Below are 16,134 nucleotides of genomic sequence, written 5' to 3' on the forward strand. Positions count from 1 at the left end.
TTTTTAATGGATTGTCTTCTGTCTCAGAAGTTAAGAACAAACCTTATAGTTCATTTTTTGTTGGGGATTCTACTACAAAAGGAAAAGAAAATACATTACTCTTTCCCTGTGTTAGATTGACATTGCCAGTACAATTGTCCTCCTATACCTCATCTGAGACAATATCTGGGGAAGAAGAAAAAAGTCTGCAAGATGCTCTTTGGAACAGTTATGTCTTAAAAACAAGTAAATTCTGATTTCTCATTTTTCTCCCATTTTAAGACTACATTTTTATGTTGAAGTTAATTGGATGACAGTTTTCTCAACCAATGGCAGACACATTGATTTGGTTCTTCCTTTGTAGAGAGTGTTCATCTGGGACTTGGATGAGACAATCATTGTTTTCCATTCCTTGCTTACGGGGTCCTACGCCAACAGATATGGGAGGGTGAGTACCAACGGGCATCCATTTTTAAATTTCTTTGGAATAAATATGCCTAGAATTTATTTTGTTGTCCATATAAGCAAAATTTAAATTGATGTCATAAATTCAAAATATAAAAAGGAAAATAACATTGCTATAATCAAATATACAAGTAAGTCAGAAACACATAGAGGAACCAAAACAGATTATTTTCACAACTTATAGATAGACGTTATGCTATTAAACTCGTGCTTATTTCAGGCCCAGTGAATAAACATGATTGAATGCTATCTACAATACATAGGTGACATAGAAAGATATTTTTGTGTTGTATTTTTTATTTGCCTTGTCCTTTAATTCCAAAAACATTAGTGGAGTAAATATTTCACTTGCTCTTATCTTCAGTGATGAGCAGAATTGGTATTTAACTTTTAAAATGCCTGTTATGTATGTCTTTACATGTCCATTGCTATTGGGGCTAAATGTATTTGAATGGTATGCATGTTTAGCAGTAGACTAATACATCCATGTTAGAGCTGTAGTATTTATCTTGGTATTGAGGTAAAGAAGAATATTACAGACCACCTCTTATGAGTAGATCATCTATTTCAATGTATTCTATATTTGGTTTTCCCAAAACCTAAAAATTACTTTTTAGTATATTGCCTATTGGTTTTATAAATATTTCCCATGAAAAACTCAAGTTATTTAAATTGACTACAGTTAATTCCTGAAATTCTCCTGGAAATGATATTTCTAGTTTTTCAATCTTTAAATAAATAATATTAAGTCTTAGATCCTTGAAGCTATTGCTTTCGAGCCTTAGAAACTGAGTTATTACATCTTGATGACTCCAGAGTTTTATCAGAATTAAATATTAAAATTGATACCCATAAATGGAGTATGTTCTCATTACAAATAGGCCAAGTATTCTTTCTTTCCATAGATATTTATTTCAATAAATATACACTGAGTTCCTGTTGTGGAACTATTATGCAGTCTGGAGGTGAAGGTATGGACATGATCACTTTAGTTTAACAATCCAGCTTTCCTAATCCTAAAGTCACACCTAATCACAGAAAGGCTAGAAGCACACATGTGTACACACATGCACAAAAAAAAACAAGGATATTACATCATCTGAATTTCTATTTAGACATATCTATAAAACACAGTATGTCCCATCTTATTGTTAAGTAAATTATCTATGAGAAGAAGATAATTAACAAATAAAAGTTCATAGAATCATTAAAAAAAAGTTTTGTGTGGCCAGCACACAATGAGGATTCAGTAAACATGAGTTGTGTTGTTGTCTGTTTTGTTATGTCTTCTATCAATACTACTGTTAAACCTATTTCTATAAAAATTGTTACCTAAAAATTTATTAAACACTGAACTATCAACATGCCTTGAATATCTTCTCAACTAAGCCATTATGTTACTTCAGCTAACTCCTAAAGAAGAAAGCTGGTGACTGGAATTCACACAAAAGTGTGTGTGTGTGAGAGAGAGAGAGAGAGAGAGAGAGAGAGAGAGAGAGAGAATATAAAATTTGAATTTGTTTTCATGTTTAAGTATCAACCATAAGTATTTTAGGGCTTTACCAAATAGTATTTGGTTTGCTTATTTAACTTTCTCATACTAGGGCATATCATATTTCTCATATAATCCTCAAAGTCAACTTTATATATCTTTAAAGTATGGGTGATCAGAATTATTTAATTTTAAGTTTATTCTTTGTTGATAAGTTGAGGAGGCTGAGGGGAAACTTAAAGAAGCTTGTTTTGAGGAAGATCTTCCAGACGGTGACTTTGGGCCTGAGCTCTGTATGTGGCCATCTGGAGAAAGCCTTGTAAACAGAGGAAACAGCCAGTGGAGACAGGACAGGATTTGCTGTTTGCCAGACAGTGAGGCCCCATGTGACTGAACTCAGTGATGAAGACAGAGCCTCAGTAGAGATGTGGTTGGGGATGAGGACAGGTTCCAAACGGCCTCCCAGCAGTACTTAGGAAGGCTGATCTCACCACATGCCACAGGAAGTCAGCAGAGAACTTCAAGGGGGAGGTGAGCTCAGAGTTACAATTTTAGAGGACTTAGAAAATTGTGGAGAATTAATGGCAGGGAAAGAAAAATAGGAATCTCAATAGGAAGCTTTAGCAGGGATCAGAATCGTTAGTGGTAGAATTAGAAAAGATGGGATCCTGGATTATTTTGCAAAGAGAGAATAGAATTCAGAAATGATTTGGATTGGAGTAGTGAGTAGTTAAGTAACAGAGAAAGTGAAATATAATTCCCAGGTTTTGTCCTGAGCACCTGTGAAAATAGTCATGTATTTGTCGAGATGGGGAAGAACCAATTTGGAGGAAAAATGTAAAGTTTAGCGTTGGTCAAGTTTGAGATGCCTGTTAGATGCCTATTGGGATAAGGCAAGGAGGAAGTTGTAAGGTGAGCCTGGGGCACCCAGAAGGACTGATCTGGGAAGGAGATGCCAAATTAAGGCTCAGCAGCCCAGTTTTGGGGTCAGAAGCTCCCTAGGGTGCTGGCTTGATTTCCTCCTACACATTTATTGAGCATCGCCTCTGTGCTGGATACTGTGGCCCACTTGCTATCTCATCACCTGGAGGTATCCCTTCTTGTCAGGGTAGCTAGAAGATGTATTACTGAGGATGTCAAGTCATAATCAGAGCATGCAAGAGAGCTTACTCAATGTTCTCACTAGAGATCATTAGAGTTGATCTGAATTTGCTCTCACTTCTCATCAAGCCTTGTAAAAATATGTGGTTCAACAAGGATACGCCCTAGCAATAACAACTAAGCTGATCCGAAGGTCTTGCACCGCTTTTGTTCCCCTAAAGTCTAAAAGCAGTTCAATGGCAAGACTGCTTTTTAGTTGTGTTAGTGAGCATTGTCAAGGAAGCATGTGGCTTCCTACAGACACATAAAGAAATGAATGCCTGACAATGCGATAGCTGTTCTGTCACTATGGAAACCAGATACTTGAGAAGAAGCTTAGTCACAGTAGCTTAGGCAACTCAATGAGTGGGCCATTCAGTAAGGGGATACAGGATCTGGTTGATATAATGCAAAATTAGGGCATGTTACAGCAATATGTACCAAAAAAGAAAAAAAAAGTAAGGGAATGTCCCACCTTCCATGTAATCCTAGCTGTGGGAAGAAGGCATGTTGGGTGTTACAAGAAGTGTTGTTTTATAACAAAGGCAATAAGAACAAAAAGAGGGTGCTGGAGACTATACAGCTATGGCTAAGGAGGAGGAAAGAAACAATATGGTAGCAGGATGCTGTTAGTAACGTCTCTCCTAGCTGTCATTTTTTAAAAATATATTTTAAAAAGTTACTTTTAAACTCAATCCGAATTTCTGAATTTCACTAAGGAAAATTAATCTTGGTTTTTATTGATCAGTCTCTAAAATAGATATTATAATCCAATTGTTAATATCATAGTGCCTACCCCAGACTTATATTTTAAAATAAACATTGTGATGATAACTCAAATTTAATTCCCCCTCTCATGGTAGGACCTCTTAAGATATCTATACCAGTGGCTTGGGTGTTCCCACATTTTCTGTTTCTTGTTATTTAGCTAGCACTTGTATCTTACAGGGATGTGGGCTAGAATGAATCTTAAGTGTATGAGCCTCCTCATTTTACATAAAAAAAACAAAACATGAATACTTTAAACAGCATGAAGCTTAGTATGCATAATTGTGGGACCTATTAAAAATTTCCTAAATGCCCAGAACTCATTTAATTCAGCATTCTTGCTCTTAAGCTGATAACAGTCAAAGGTGTTTTACAGACTTGGAATTGGGAGAGGTTAGGGACCCAATGTAGAAAGCATGTTCAGACCATGTCAGGCATGTGATAAGTATTCAGCAAGTACTGGATATATTTGAATGTAGGTGAGACTTGACTGTTAAAAATATATTTGAATGTGGGCATGGTGGCCAGTGAGTAATTAGGTGGCAGTGTCCTCAAATATGTGGATTTCCAGTATGTGAAGTGCCCCAAGAGGTGAAAAGCCAATAACTTAGAACTGAGTCTAGATCTACTTGAATTCAAATGGTGCTCACCCATCGCTTTTCAGCTCTTGACCTTGGGCAAACTATTCTTGCCGAGTCTCGATCCACCTTTTCACCCATAAAGCCACTTATTTGACATGTAGAGTTGTTGTAAGAATTGAAGCATAGTGGCTTATGAATGGTGACAACCAATAGTAAGACAAGCATGAGTGGACTGTTGCCCTTGTGGCTGCTCTTTGATATTTTTTTAATAATCTGCCAGGCTTCTAAAGGGATCTCGATCTTCAGAGTATGAGTTTACATGGTGTAAACCTCCCTGGTGGGTGTGATCATTCAGCACATTGAGGAAAGGAGAATTTCAGAACGGTTATCTAGCCCATTTCATCCGAACACTCCAGTTAACCTGAAAGACGGTTGTTCCTATTTCACAGGGGATGACACTAATCTCAGATCTTTTAAGGATAGGCCTCTCAACAAGGGGTAGGGAGAATCCCTTAGCATGACATAGTACAGCAGGACACTTAGCGTCCTATTGGGTTGTACGAGGTCTGGCTACTAAAATAGTGTGATCTCTCTTTTTTGGAATCTCTAGATCAGGGGTTGGCACACTCTTTGTAGAGGGTCATAGAATGAATATTTTAGGCTTGTGGGCCATATGCCTGTCATCACTTCTCAGCTTTGCTCTCATAGTGCCAAAGCACCTATGGATGGCACATAAATAAATAAATGTGGCTGGGTTCCAATAACATTTGACTTATAGTTTCCAGATTTGAGTTTAATATAGTTTTCATGTCTTTTGAAATATTATTTTTCTCTTGATTTTAAAAGTCTAGATCAAAGATTGACAAGTCCTGCCCCAAAGGACAAATCTGGCTTATGGCCTGCCTTTATAGGGCCTTTCAGCTAAGAATGTTGTTTGCATTTTTAAAAAATAAACAAAACCAAAAGGAAAATGTTATAGACTGTGTAAGGCCCACAAAGCCTAAAATCCTTATTGTCCTTTTAGAGAAAGGTTGCCCCTGTTCTATCATGCTCTGAGTTTCTTGGTGATTCCTTTTATTCTGCCTTCAGGCACAGAGACAATTAAATGACAGCAACATTGTGGCTGATAAAACTGTGTACTCAATGCCAATGTCACCTCTATGCATCTGGAATTCCAAGGAAGCACAAGTCAGCACATGAATTCATTAGGGCAGATGCAACAGCCACAGCAAATAGGCCTGAGTGGCTCAAACACAGTGGAGCTGCATCATTTTCTCATTTTACAGCCTAGAGTGGATATTCCAGGTGACTTGCTTTGGACAGGGATCCATGGTACGGATATATTGGTTGTGCCGTCTTTACAATATAAATATAGCTTTCAAGAGTCCTGATGATCGTTGCCATCATCTGACCCAAAAGGAGAAAAGTCAGGGCAACATGAATGAGAGGTGTTATGGGACAGGCTGAGAAGGGGCACACACCTCTGCCCATGACATTGACCTCTCCACACATTTCAGTACCAAAGAAGCTGGGAAATATGGCCTTGCTGTATGCCCAGGAAGAAAGAGAGAGTGGGTTTTAGTGAATAGGAAGGAGTCACAGGATTAATTCTCAAATTTTCCATCAATGAGTAAAACCCAAATCACGCTCTGAGCAACACTGGCAGCTCTAGCCATCCCAGCAGACCAGTGCCCAAAGCTCTGTGGCCATGGGGCTCCAGAATGATGAGTGGCCAAGGCAGTCCCACAGGGTGGTACCCTGACTTCATTTTGTATATGCTAAACTAAATCAAACAATGAGATAACTTATGGTTCAACATACAACTCCTGGATACTGTGGAATGACATAGACTCTAAACTCTCAAACCAACAACAACAACAAAATCAAACACACATACACACAGTGTGTGTGTGTGTGTGTGTGTGTGTGTTTTCCTGAACATTAGAGGATCTGTAGCTCAATAAGCCTTTTTATCCATTCCTTTGCCCCTATTCTGAAGTTCACTCTCTGCCACTTTCATTGCCAGCTCCTGCTTCCTAACCACCACTAACAGAACTGTATGTTCCTGCTGCCTTATTGAGTAAAGCCTTATTTTTCTTATTCATGAATGTCAAAAGGAAAGATTGAAGGAACAGAAATCCTCCCAGCCTCCCATCCACCATGCTGCCAAGCCATCACCAGCTTCAGACCTCCCTTGCTGTGTGGCCTTGGGAAAAGTATCTCTGCCTCATCTCTGCTGTCGTAATCTTTCCATCTATGATATGGAGGCAATTGCAGGGTGGTTAGGAGAACCGTCAGTGTGAAGCACCTAGAAATAGACTCATGGACATTCCCTAAATAAGAACTATTATATTATTGTTTACTCTGGGAGTTCAGAGGAGGGAGGGAGCAATTGTGCATATTTTGTTTTTTTGAACAACAGGAGGAAGTAGACAAATCATTTCAAGAAGGGTCAATCCCTATCAAGTATTGGAGTATAAAGATTTGGAGAAAATAAATATAAAATATGTGGAAGTGGTAGTTAAAATATTGCCCCTTTGTTCAACTTTTACAGTTTACACTGCTCTCTCGGATTTCTTATTCAGTTAGTTTCTTATTCTTTTTCAATGAGGAGACTTTGGCTCAGGAAAACTAAATTATTCACTTAAAGAAGCACATCTATTAACTGACAATACTAGGAATCAAGTCTAATCTTCTAATTGATCCATTGCCCTCAAAGAAGGGCTGCATACAGCATTGAGTGTCAGGACTTTGTGCTGTAGGCATGGGGATGCCATGAACAATATTCAACAGCAGAGTGACATGATCAGAGTACACAGTTGGGGAGATTATCTGATGGCAAAGAAAATTATTGTGCAGTACGCCCAGTAGGAAATAATAAAGACCTAAAAAGTGGCTGTAACACTAGAATGGGGGGAGATAGGTGAGTGGTTACAAATGAAATCTTGATAGGTCTTTGGGTTGGATTTAGCTGTTCAGCCTTTCCTTTGGCACCGCCTGGGCCCCTATGTGTTGAGTCCAATTTGGCCAGGTCCACTCTGGCTTCCTTCTTTCTCTTTGTACCATTTTTTTGGCAGCTCTCCTGTGTTTGGGATTCATTGGGGTTTCTCCACAATCAAAATTAATCTTTGGAATGGTGAAGTTCTTTTTCTTAATTCTCTGCTTGGGTATTATTTTCGTGATGTTGAAAGGCAGTCTCTTAAGTAAGGAGAAAATTAGCACAGTCCAGTATCAGATATCTAATCAGTAAAAATTACCTGATTAGCACAACCACAGGTTTTGATTTTTTTTCCCCCTCATTCAGGCAATAGTTCAATCACAATTTGTTTTTCACATGCATGCAATTCCTTGTGGTAATTCAGATTATTTTTTTAATTTGCATCAGAACTCTCAAAACATTTAAGGCCACCTGTCCAGTGATAGGGACTTGTAAACTTGAACAAAAAAGAATATTCTCTTGACATTGTCCTTTTAGAGAAGGTTGATAAGCAGGAGAAAAGGCATCAATGGATTCCTTGGGTCTCACTAAATTATTGAACATATCATCTGAATAACATTTTTAGTAATGTTTTATAAAGGAAAAAACCCTTCAGCATATAATTTTTCCCGTTTCTCAGATAAGGTAGCTAATTTTCAATGCTTGTTCTTAATCCTTCCCCTATGAACAACCAATACAGTGCCTTAAAAATAAGCTACTTTTGTATTCAGAGTGCCCATTCCTGTTTTTCAGCTTCTTTTTTTCCCCCCAAACAAAAGATCCTGAATAGGGAGAATTTATAAATGACATTCAGGTCCTGTTTGTGGCTGTAATATTAGCATTCTAAGTAAGGAATTGTTTAAGGGGCCTATAGTAGGTTCCCCCCGTTTTCATTTGATTGATATTGCCTAATGATTCGTCCTTGATTTGAACATACTTAATGAGATTTTCACATTGAGCAACAAATCCTCATAGCATTACACCTCATTGGGTCACTGCAACTCTAAGTCATTGCTTGCCAACGAAGGCTTAGCTGACTACATAAAATCAGTGCAGGTGGAATTTAGGAAACTTATCATTTATTGCATAAATTAAAAATGTAAGTACCATATCCAGAGGAACTAGTCATACTTTCTGAAATAGTTGAACCATCTTCCAGAAGCAATTTCTAATCTAAGATTAATAAATAGCAATTTTTAAACAAGATATATTCTGCATTGTGATCCAAAATAGTATAGCAATTTCTAGGAGTTTGTGTAGATTTTGATCTTACAGAATTAGTAAGATTATGTATTCAAAGAGGAAAGGTACTAAAAACATTTATATATTTTAAATGTATTAATAAATTGAAAATGACATTTGGATAAAAATTAAAAGGCAAACATTCTCTTTTGGGTTTTAATTTTTGTTTGTTTTTAGTAATAACACCATAGTTACTTTGTAGATCCCAATTACAAATTCCGAATGCTATAAATATCTAAAATTGGAATACTGACTTAGATATTAAAATAATTATTAAATGTCTGAACTTAATTGAAATTAGTCAATTTTTTTGTCTTAATAATTTGCTTGCTTTATTTTACTGTTAAATTCTTTGGTTTTTCAGTGTAGAAAAATAAAGTGGAAAAAATAATAGGACAAAATATGCAAAGGCGTATAAACCAGAGCTGCAGTAAAAATAGGAACAGTTTTTCTTTTAATGCTTTACTGAGTATATCTAAGCAATAATAAAGAGAAACTGCTTCCTCATCAACATTTTGCTTCTATTTTTAGCTTTTACAATAAAATTGAAATGACTTTTGGACTATACAAGATCTAATGTAATATCTGGCATTTGTGGCATTATTAAATCAACACTAAAAATCTTGGGTTGTATCCTTTAAAACACAGTTACATAAAAAGTAGAGAACTTTTGTGGTTAGATAAATGGTTAGATTCAAGGTTTCTAGAGAAAGAAGAAGAGATATTTTGTTTTTATACTCAGAAAAAATGTTCTGGATCTGAAAAGCCAAAAAGAGATAAATAGGTTTTTCTTCAAGTTTCCATCTCTTTGGAGTCTCAAAGGACCATGGACACACTGAGCCCAGAGTAGAATTTTTGAGAAAGAAAAATTAAGAAAATCTTTACTGAAGCAACCCCAATTCCATAGAGGTTCATTATTGCCACAATAAATACAGTTCATTGTTTCTTTGAGGCTGATAGCTGAGTGCTGCATCTTTTTTCTCTCAGGTATTTGTGATTGTTTTGGTCAATGAATAAATCTACTTTTCTCCAGAAGGCTAGACTGTAGTTCTTTTCCGACAATCATGTAGTTATTTTGTGCATTGTGCCCAAATATTAGGCAGGTAGAGAGCACCGAGAACGGGAACTCACAGAGCTGACCAAAGCCAAGTGGGAGTAGTTGAGAAAGGACCTTGTCCGTGGGTCACTCATGATGCTCCATTGTGGCTGACCATGATAAGACTTTGGCTCTGTTGACTGCAGACAGAATTCAGGGTATAAAAGATGTTTTGTTGTCGTGGAGACAAAGCTTCTGAATTTACAGGAAAAATTATGTATGCATATGCAACACCATCAATAGAGTGTTTGGCTGCTTTACGTTTTCTTCAAAAGCATTGAAAACTCTCTATTCTGACCTTCTCACCAAGCTTTGCTCCAAGTTGAGTGACCAAAGGACTCTGAGACATGATTTACTTCAGCTGTCGGCGGTAAAATTAGATCATAGCTCCTTTCTCTCTTTCTGGATGTCTATAAGCTACTTTCATGAACTTGTCTACAACATTAAAGAAGTGTAACTTCCTGGGGAGAGGAAGAGAATAGGGGATGAAAACAGACCCCCTTCAAAACAGTTAATATTTACAAAATAGAGAGGATCATATATCCTGTGCAAATACTGGAATCAGCAATGCAGACATAACTGTAATAGTGCTCAACATAAACAAGCACAAAATAATCTCAGCAGTGTAAACTTCAGCTTGGTCACTGAATAAAACAAAAGTATTATAAGAATGTACCCACCGTCCCTCTTTTCCAAGAACCTGCAAGAATTCACAATGATTTCCTATTGAGTAAGATCCAATGCTAATATGAGGTGGTCTCTGTGTTAAGACTCCATCAAAAGAACTTGTCAGAAGGGTAGTAATAGATAATGTTCAGTATCTTATCCTTCTAGCATAGAATAGTTTAGTTGTGGATAATGATCATTTAAAAACATTCATAAAGTAATTCAGAAACTTGTACCACCAAAAGGCTCCCTTCTCAAGTTGCACACGCAACATCTCCAGGGTTATGGGGGCTCTGGTACACAAACACAGGCCTGGCTATGCACCCCTCCCCTGCCTGAGTTGCCATTTGTTCTGGCCTGACCCAAATGAGTTGTGCAGAAAGTCAGATTTTATATTCATAGAATACCAACATCGTAGCATACTGCAATTCCTGCCTTCAGGGAGCTTATGAATTAATAAGAGAGGCTGTTGCTAGGAGATGAATGCATCTTCAACAACAGTCTGTCTTTGGGGTAAAACTGAACAAAGGCTGCTCCAGATCACTGAGAGTGAAAACTGCAGAATCTCTAGTGGATTAAAACTGCAAAGAAGGAACATGTCTCCCTATTTATGACAAGCATTTCCTAGAAGCTACCATTATTTAACTAGTTGAGAAATTGCTAGTAATAGGAGGTCAAATGATAACACTGGCATTGTGGATGGGGGAAAAAAAAAAAAAGAAAATCAGGATCCACAGGAGCCATACAACCAAAAAAAAAAAAAAAAAAAAAAAAGCCAGAGGCCTCAACAGGGTGCTTCTAAGGTTACGGCTGTTCTTAAATTACATTGAGATTTCTCCTTTGCAGCTGATCAACATTGCAATGTGACACTGACATTCCTAAATGTGTGCAATGAAGATCCTTTGGCTACAATTATAAATATAGGAGTTCCTCTGGATACTTAGAAAAGAATATTCTATATGATAAAAATGAGTGCAGTTGATAAAGGCAAAGCAGAGACTAACACAGTCTTGGGTATATTCTAAATCCTCACTTAAGTCTGTAAGCAGATAACCCAAGGAGGTCCTAGAGTGTTCTCGATGAAAGGGGGTTAGTCTGAGGAACTTCACAAGGCTTTTGTGATTTTGGCTTTTATTTTATTTTATTTTTGCATTTTGAAAGTATGGTTTGGGTGTGCTTTAAATTTTCCAAATTCTTTTAGTCCAAGGTTTCACCACCAAAAAGATAACCATCATGTCTCAGTGACTTATTTTCATATATTTTTAGCTTCTTGTAGAAACTCCCAAACATCTACAAAAGTAGATGGAATACTATAATGAAACCCAAGGTAACTTCTCCAACTGTAACAAATATTCAGTCCTAGCCAACCTTGTGTCTATATCCCAACCACATCCCGCTTCTGCCTCTCTTTCTCCAGGAATGACTTTTCAAGTCAGATATCAGATGTCATATGCCTTAATTTGTATATATTTCAGCATGTATTTAGGATTCCATTGAAAGTTTTTTTAAAAAAAAAAAACTAGAAATAACAAATGGTGCTTAGTACTTTAGCCATTTATCAAAATTTATCATTTCTTGCCAGCATTAAATATCTAATAGCTAGGGCTGGGGTTGTAGCTCAGAGGCAGAGTGCTTGCCTAGCATGTATGATGTACTGGGTTCAATCCTTAGCACCACATAAAGGTAAATAAACAAAATAAAGGTGTTGTTTCCATCTATAACAAAACATTTTTTTAAATATCTAGTGGTTATATTTCTTTAATTTTTTAAGTGTTTGCTTCTAATTGTAGTAAAATACTCATAATATAAACTTTACTTTCTTAACCACTTTTTTAAGTACATAGTTTGGCAGCATTAAGTATATTCACATTGCTATGCAACCAATCTCCACAACTACTTTTTATTTTCCAAAACGGAAAAACTAATCCATTCACTAATTCCTCATTCTCTTCTACCACACTTTCTGGTAACCTCTATTCTACTTTTAGCTTCTGAATTTCAGGTATCTCGAGTGGAATTATATAGTATAATCTTAGTCTTTTTGTGACTGGCTTTTTTCACACAGCTCAGTGTCTTCAAGGTTTATCCATGTTGCAGCATATATCAGAATTTCCTTCCTTTTAAATGCTACATAATATTCCATTGCACGTGCATACCACATTTTGTTTATCCATTCATCCATCAATGAGCGCTTGGTTGCTTCCACCCTTCGGCTGTTGTAGGAGTTCTTTATATGAGCTGGATATTAACCTCTACAAAGATATGTGATTTGCGTTTCTCCCATTCTGTAGGTTGCCTTTTCACTAAGTTAATTGTGCCCTTTGAGGCACATGTTTTTAATTTTGATTGGTCAAATTTATCTAGTTTTTTCTTTTGTTGCCTGGACTTTGGATATCATACCCAAGAAGTCATTGCCATATTCAACGTCTTGAAGCTTTTCCCTTAAGGGATTTAGAGTTAAGCTCTTATCTTTAGGTCTTTGATTTATTTTGAGATAACTTTTATGCCTGACATAAGGTTAAAATCCAACTTCATTCTTTTTCATATGAATATCCAGCTCCCTGAACGCCATTTCCCCATTGAATGGTCTTGATCCCTTTGTCAAAAATCATGTGACCATATATATGGAGTTTGCTTCTGGTCTTTCTTTTCTATTCTGTTGGTCTATACATCTGTGTTTATGCCCAAACCACATGGTCTCATTACTATAGATTTGCGATTTTTGCAGTTGGGAAGTAAGAGACCTCTAACTTTGTTCTTTTTCAAAACTGTTTGGCTATTTAGGATCCATTAAGGTTCCATATAAATTTTAGGATGGATAGGTTTTTTTTCTGGAAAAAAAATTGGACAATTGACAGAGATGCATTAAATCTATAAATCAGTTTGGTAGTATTGACATAAGTCTTACATCTATAAACATGGCATGTCTTTTTTACTTTCCTGTAGCAATACTTTGAAGTTTTCAGTGAACTAGTCTTTTTTCTCTTCTTTGTTTATTTCTAAGTATTTAATTCTTTTTGTTGTTTGCTATTGTGAATGGAATTGTTTTCTTAGTTTCTTTTCAGTTTGGTCATTGCTGTATATAGAAACAACCGATTTTTGTGTGTTGATCTTTGCCTTTCAGATGTGTTTATTAGTTCTAGCAATTTTATTTTTTGCAAAATCTTTAGATTTGCTACATGTATACAATCATGTCATTGCAAACACATTATTTTACTTCTCCCTTTACAGTTCAATGCCTTTTATTTGTCATTCTTGACTAATTGCTGTGGCAAGGACTTCCAGCACTATGTTAAATAGACATGACAAAAATGGTCTCCTTGTCTTGTTCTTGATCTTAGATGGAGCTCGTTTAGACCGTCACCATTGACTACAATGCTAGCTGTGAGTTTTACATACATGACATGTGTTATGTTGGGGGTAGATTCTACCTGTTCCTGTTCATGGAGCATTTTACTCCAATGAATTTGTTGATTTATTTATAGTTATATTTCATATTTCTCTGGTGATTTCCCATTTGTAGATTCTCATTTAGTTTTTTTTTCCCCCTTTTAATTGAGTGTTTCCCTGGAAGTAATCAGACATCCATCCTTAAGTCTGGATTCTCTTGACTGCATCCCTGTTCCGTATTTAACATGTTCCCTCTTCCCCTGTGTTTCCTACAAACCAGTAGCTAGATCTAGAAGTTTAATCAGATTCGGGTTCCTTATTCTTTTTTCTTTCTCTTTTTTTTCCTTTTTCTCTTCTACTTTTTTTTTCATTGCAACTTCATAGATGGGGTATATTCTTCCAATAAGAAATGAATGTTACATTTTTTTTTAATCTTCAATTTTCTGGTTGGACAGCCTCCTCTAGCAGTCCATTATGGGATGTTCTTCTTTATCCTATACATCCTTTCTCTTTAGCTCAAAGACAGTAAATTAAGAAGAAGAAAATGCAGAAGTTAGGGGAGTTTTTTAAGCCATCAGGTCTTTAATTCAAACGAGTCAAGTTTGTGTAGATTCTTCTACCAGAAGTTAAAGGAGTAACAGTTTCTATTGTGGATAATTAGCACAGAGCTGTTTCTGATGAAACAAAATTTTAAGAGGATTCAACATTCATTTTCTTAATTTTGAGACTTTTCTCAAATGCCTCTCTTCCTTGAATAGCCATACAGTGTTTTTGCATATCCTTGATGGAGGCTTCAAGTCACCTCAGGCAGAGATGGGTGTCTTCGGTGGCTCTTGATGAACAATCTGACAGGTGCAACATTCCTTGATTTTCTTTGTACCAGGATAGTGAATTTCAGTTTACCGGCCATCATTTCAAGTCAGGGAGCAAATGTGAATTAATCTAAAGGTATACCTGGTGGCTAATTTTAAAGGTAGATTCAACTGTCCTACTTGCAGCTTGAGTCTAGCCATAGGCATTTTCTCTATAGGTAGCTTTCTTGAAAGTCTCAGTGTAAGAATAAATATTCAGCAGGCACCTATGTATAATCTAATGTACTCATCTTGACTTGAAATTAATTATTGACATTAGGGAGAAATGCTAATGTTCCCATGAGAGAGTCAAGGAATAGAGTAACTTTCATGTGTAAACAATTGGATGCTCAATTTGTGGAAGATCTTTTTTGCTTTTAAGTAATTAAAAAAAAAAAAGATTTCAAACTCATATCCTCTTCATGAAGCATGCTCAGTCCATATTGCATGTAACTCACCTTGAGTGGACAGAACAGTAGATGTAGTTTGTCCCTAAACTGACACAGGGAGACTCCACTGCTCCTTCTTGTTATGGTTGCTGTTAGTTTCATATTACATTGATATTCATTTTTTTTCCTTTTATTAATACCAGGGCAGTTTACCACTGAGTTACATCCCTAGTCCTTCTTATTATTTTTCTTCTTTTTTGAGACAAGGGTCTCACTAAGTTGCTGAAGCTGGCTTTGAATTTGCAATCAACTTGCCTCAGCTTCTGAAGTTGCTGGAATTATAGGCATAGACCACTGCACCCAGCTTCACTGATATTTTTAAAGGGCTCCCACAAATTTATCCCTCGGCCCTACCACAAACAAGACTTCTCTAAAATAATATGATGTTAAAGTACAGGATCATTTTTTGAGCACTGAAAATTTCAAAGACTGTATATTGAAGGTACTAAACCTGGAATGCACATCAATAATTATCTGTATAGTCATGTATCCCTACCAGCCCTTTGTTAGTAAATTTGGGCAAGGTCAAGATTTTGCCACGACCTGTTTTTCTCAGTTATTTGTTAATTTTGAGTGTAAGTGGTGGATTTGGGCTTTGCTTAAGTTCTTACTCAGAGTTTCACCTTTAATGATCACACATTACATGATCAAAGTGATCATACTACTTGGCTATCAAGAGACTGGTTTTTTTGAAAAACACTTCTAGATTTCATTTGAATTGGTATAGTGTCTGGATCCCATTTGAATGACATTCCCACTACTCAGTTTCTAGATCTTTAGACTATGGGGCACTTTTTGTCTAGAGGGGGGTCATCTTTCCTGGAGGTGAGAACCAACTCTCTTACCAAGAACATTAGTTGCCATAAGGAGAACTAATGGCATTCCCCTGTTAGGACTGGTCATGCTACATGGTCCCAGCACAGCTTCCACCTCAGTCAGCTTTACTGCTCCCATTACCCCACTTCAGGGCATGCCCCAAAGACCTCACAGTACGCCTACCTCTAGGTGTACTCCACTTCACAATAGTGCCACCCTGAA

General features: G+C 36.7%; 1 protein-coding gene across 11 annotated transcripts in view; it reads left to right on the forward strand.

Annotated features, from left to right (window-relative positions):
• The window catches only part of Eya1 (EYA transcriptional coactivator and phosphatase 1), a 312,871-nt gene that overhangs the window by 246,905 nt on the left and 49,832 nt on the right, over nt 1-16,134 (forward strand). For 10 of the 11 annotated variants that reach the window (XM_040293957.2, XM_005335818.5, XM_005335819.5 and 7 more), the window contains one exon: nt 344-427. The exons of the other annotated variant lie outside the window; for it this stretch is intronic. In XM_040293957.2, the coding sequence (XP_040149891.1) occupies nt 344-427 (84 nt within the window). The remainder of the gene's footprint in view (nt 1-343; nt 428-16,134) is intronic. 11 annotated transcript variants of the gene reach the window in all.

Source organism: Ictidomys tridecemlineatus, chromosome 7 (genome assembly GCF_052094955.1).
Source record: "Ictidomys tridecemlineatus isolate mIctTri1 chromosome 7, mIctTri1.hap1, whole genome shotgun sequence".
Classification (NCBI taxonomy): domain Eukaryota; kingdom Metazoa; phylum Chordata; class Mammalia; order Rodentia; family Sciuridae; genus Ictidomys; species Ictidomys tridecemlineatus.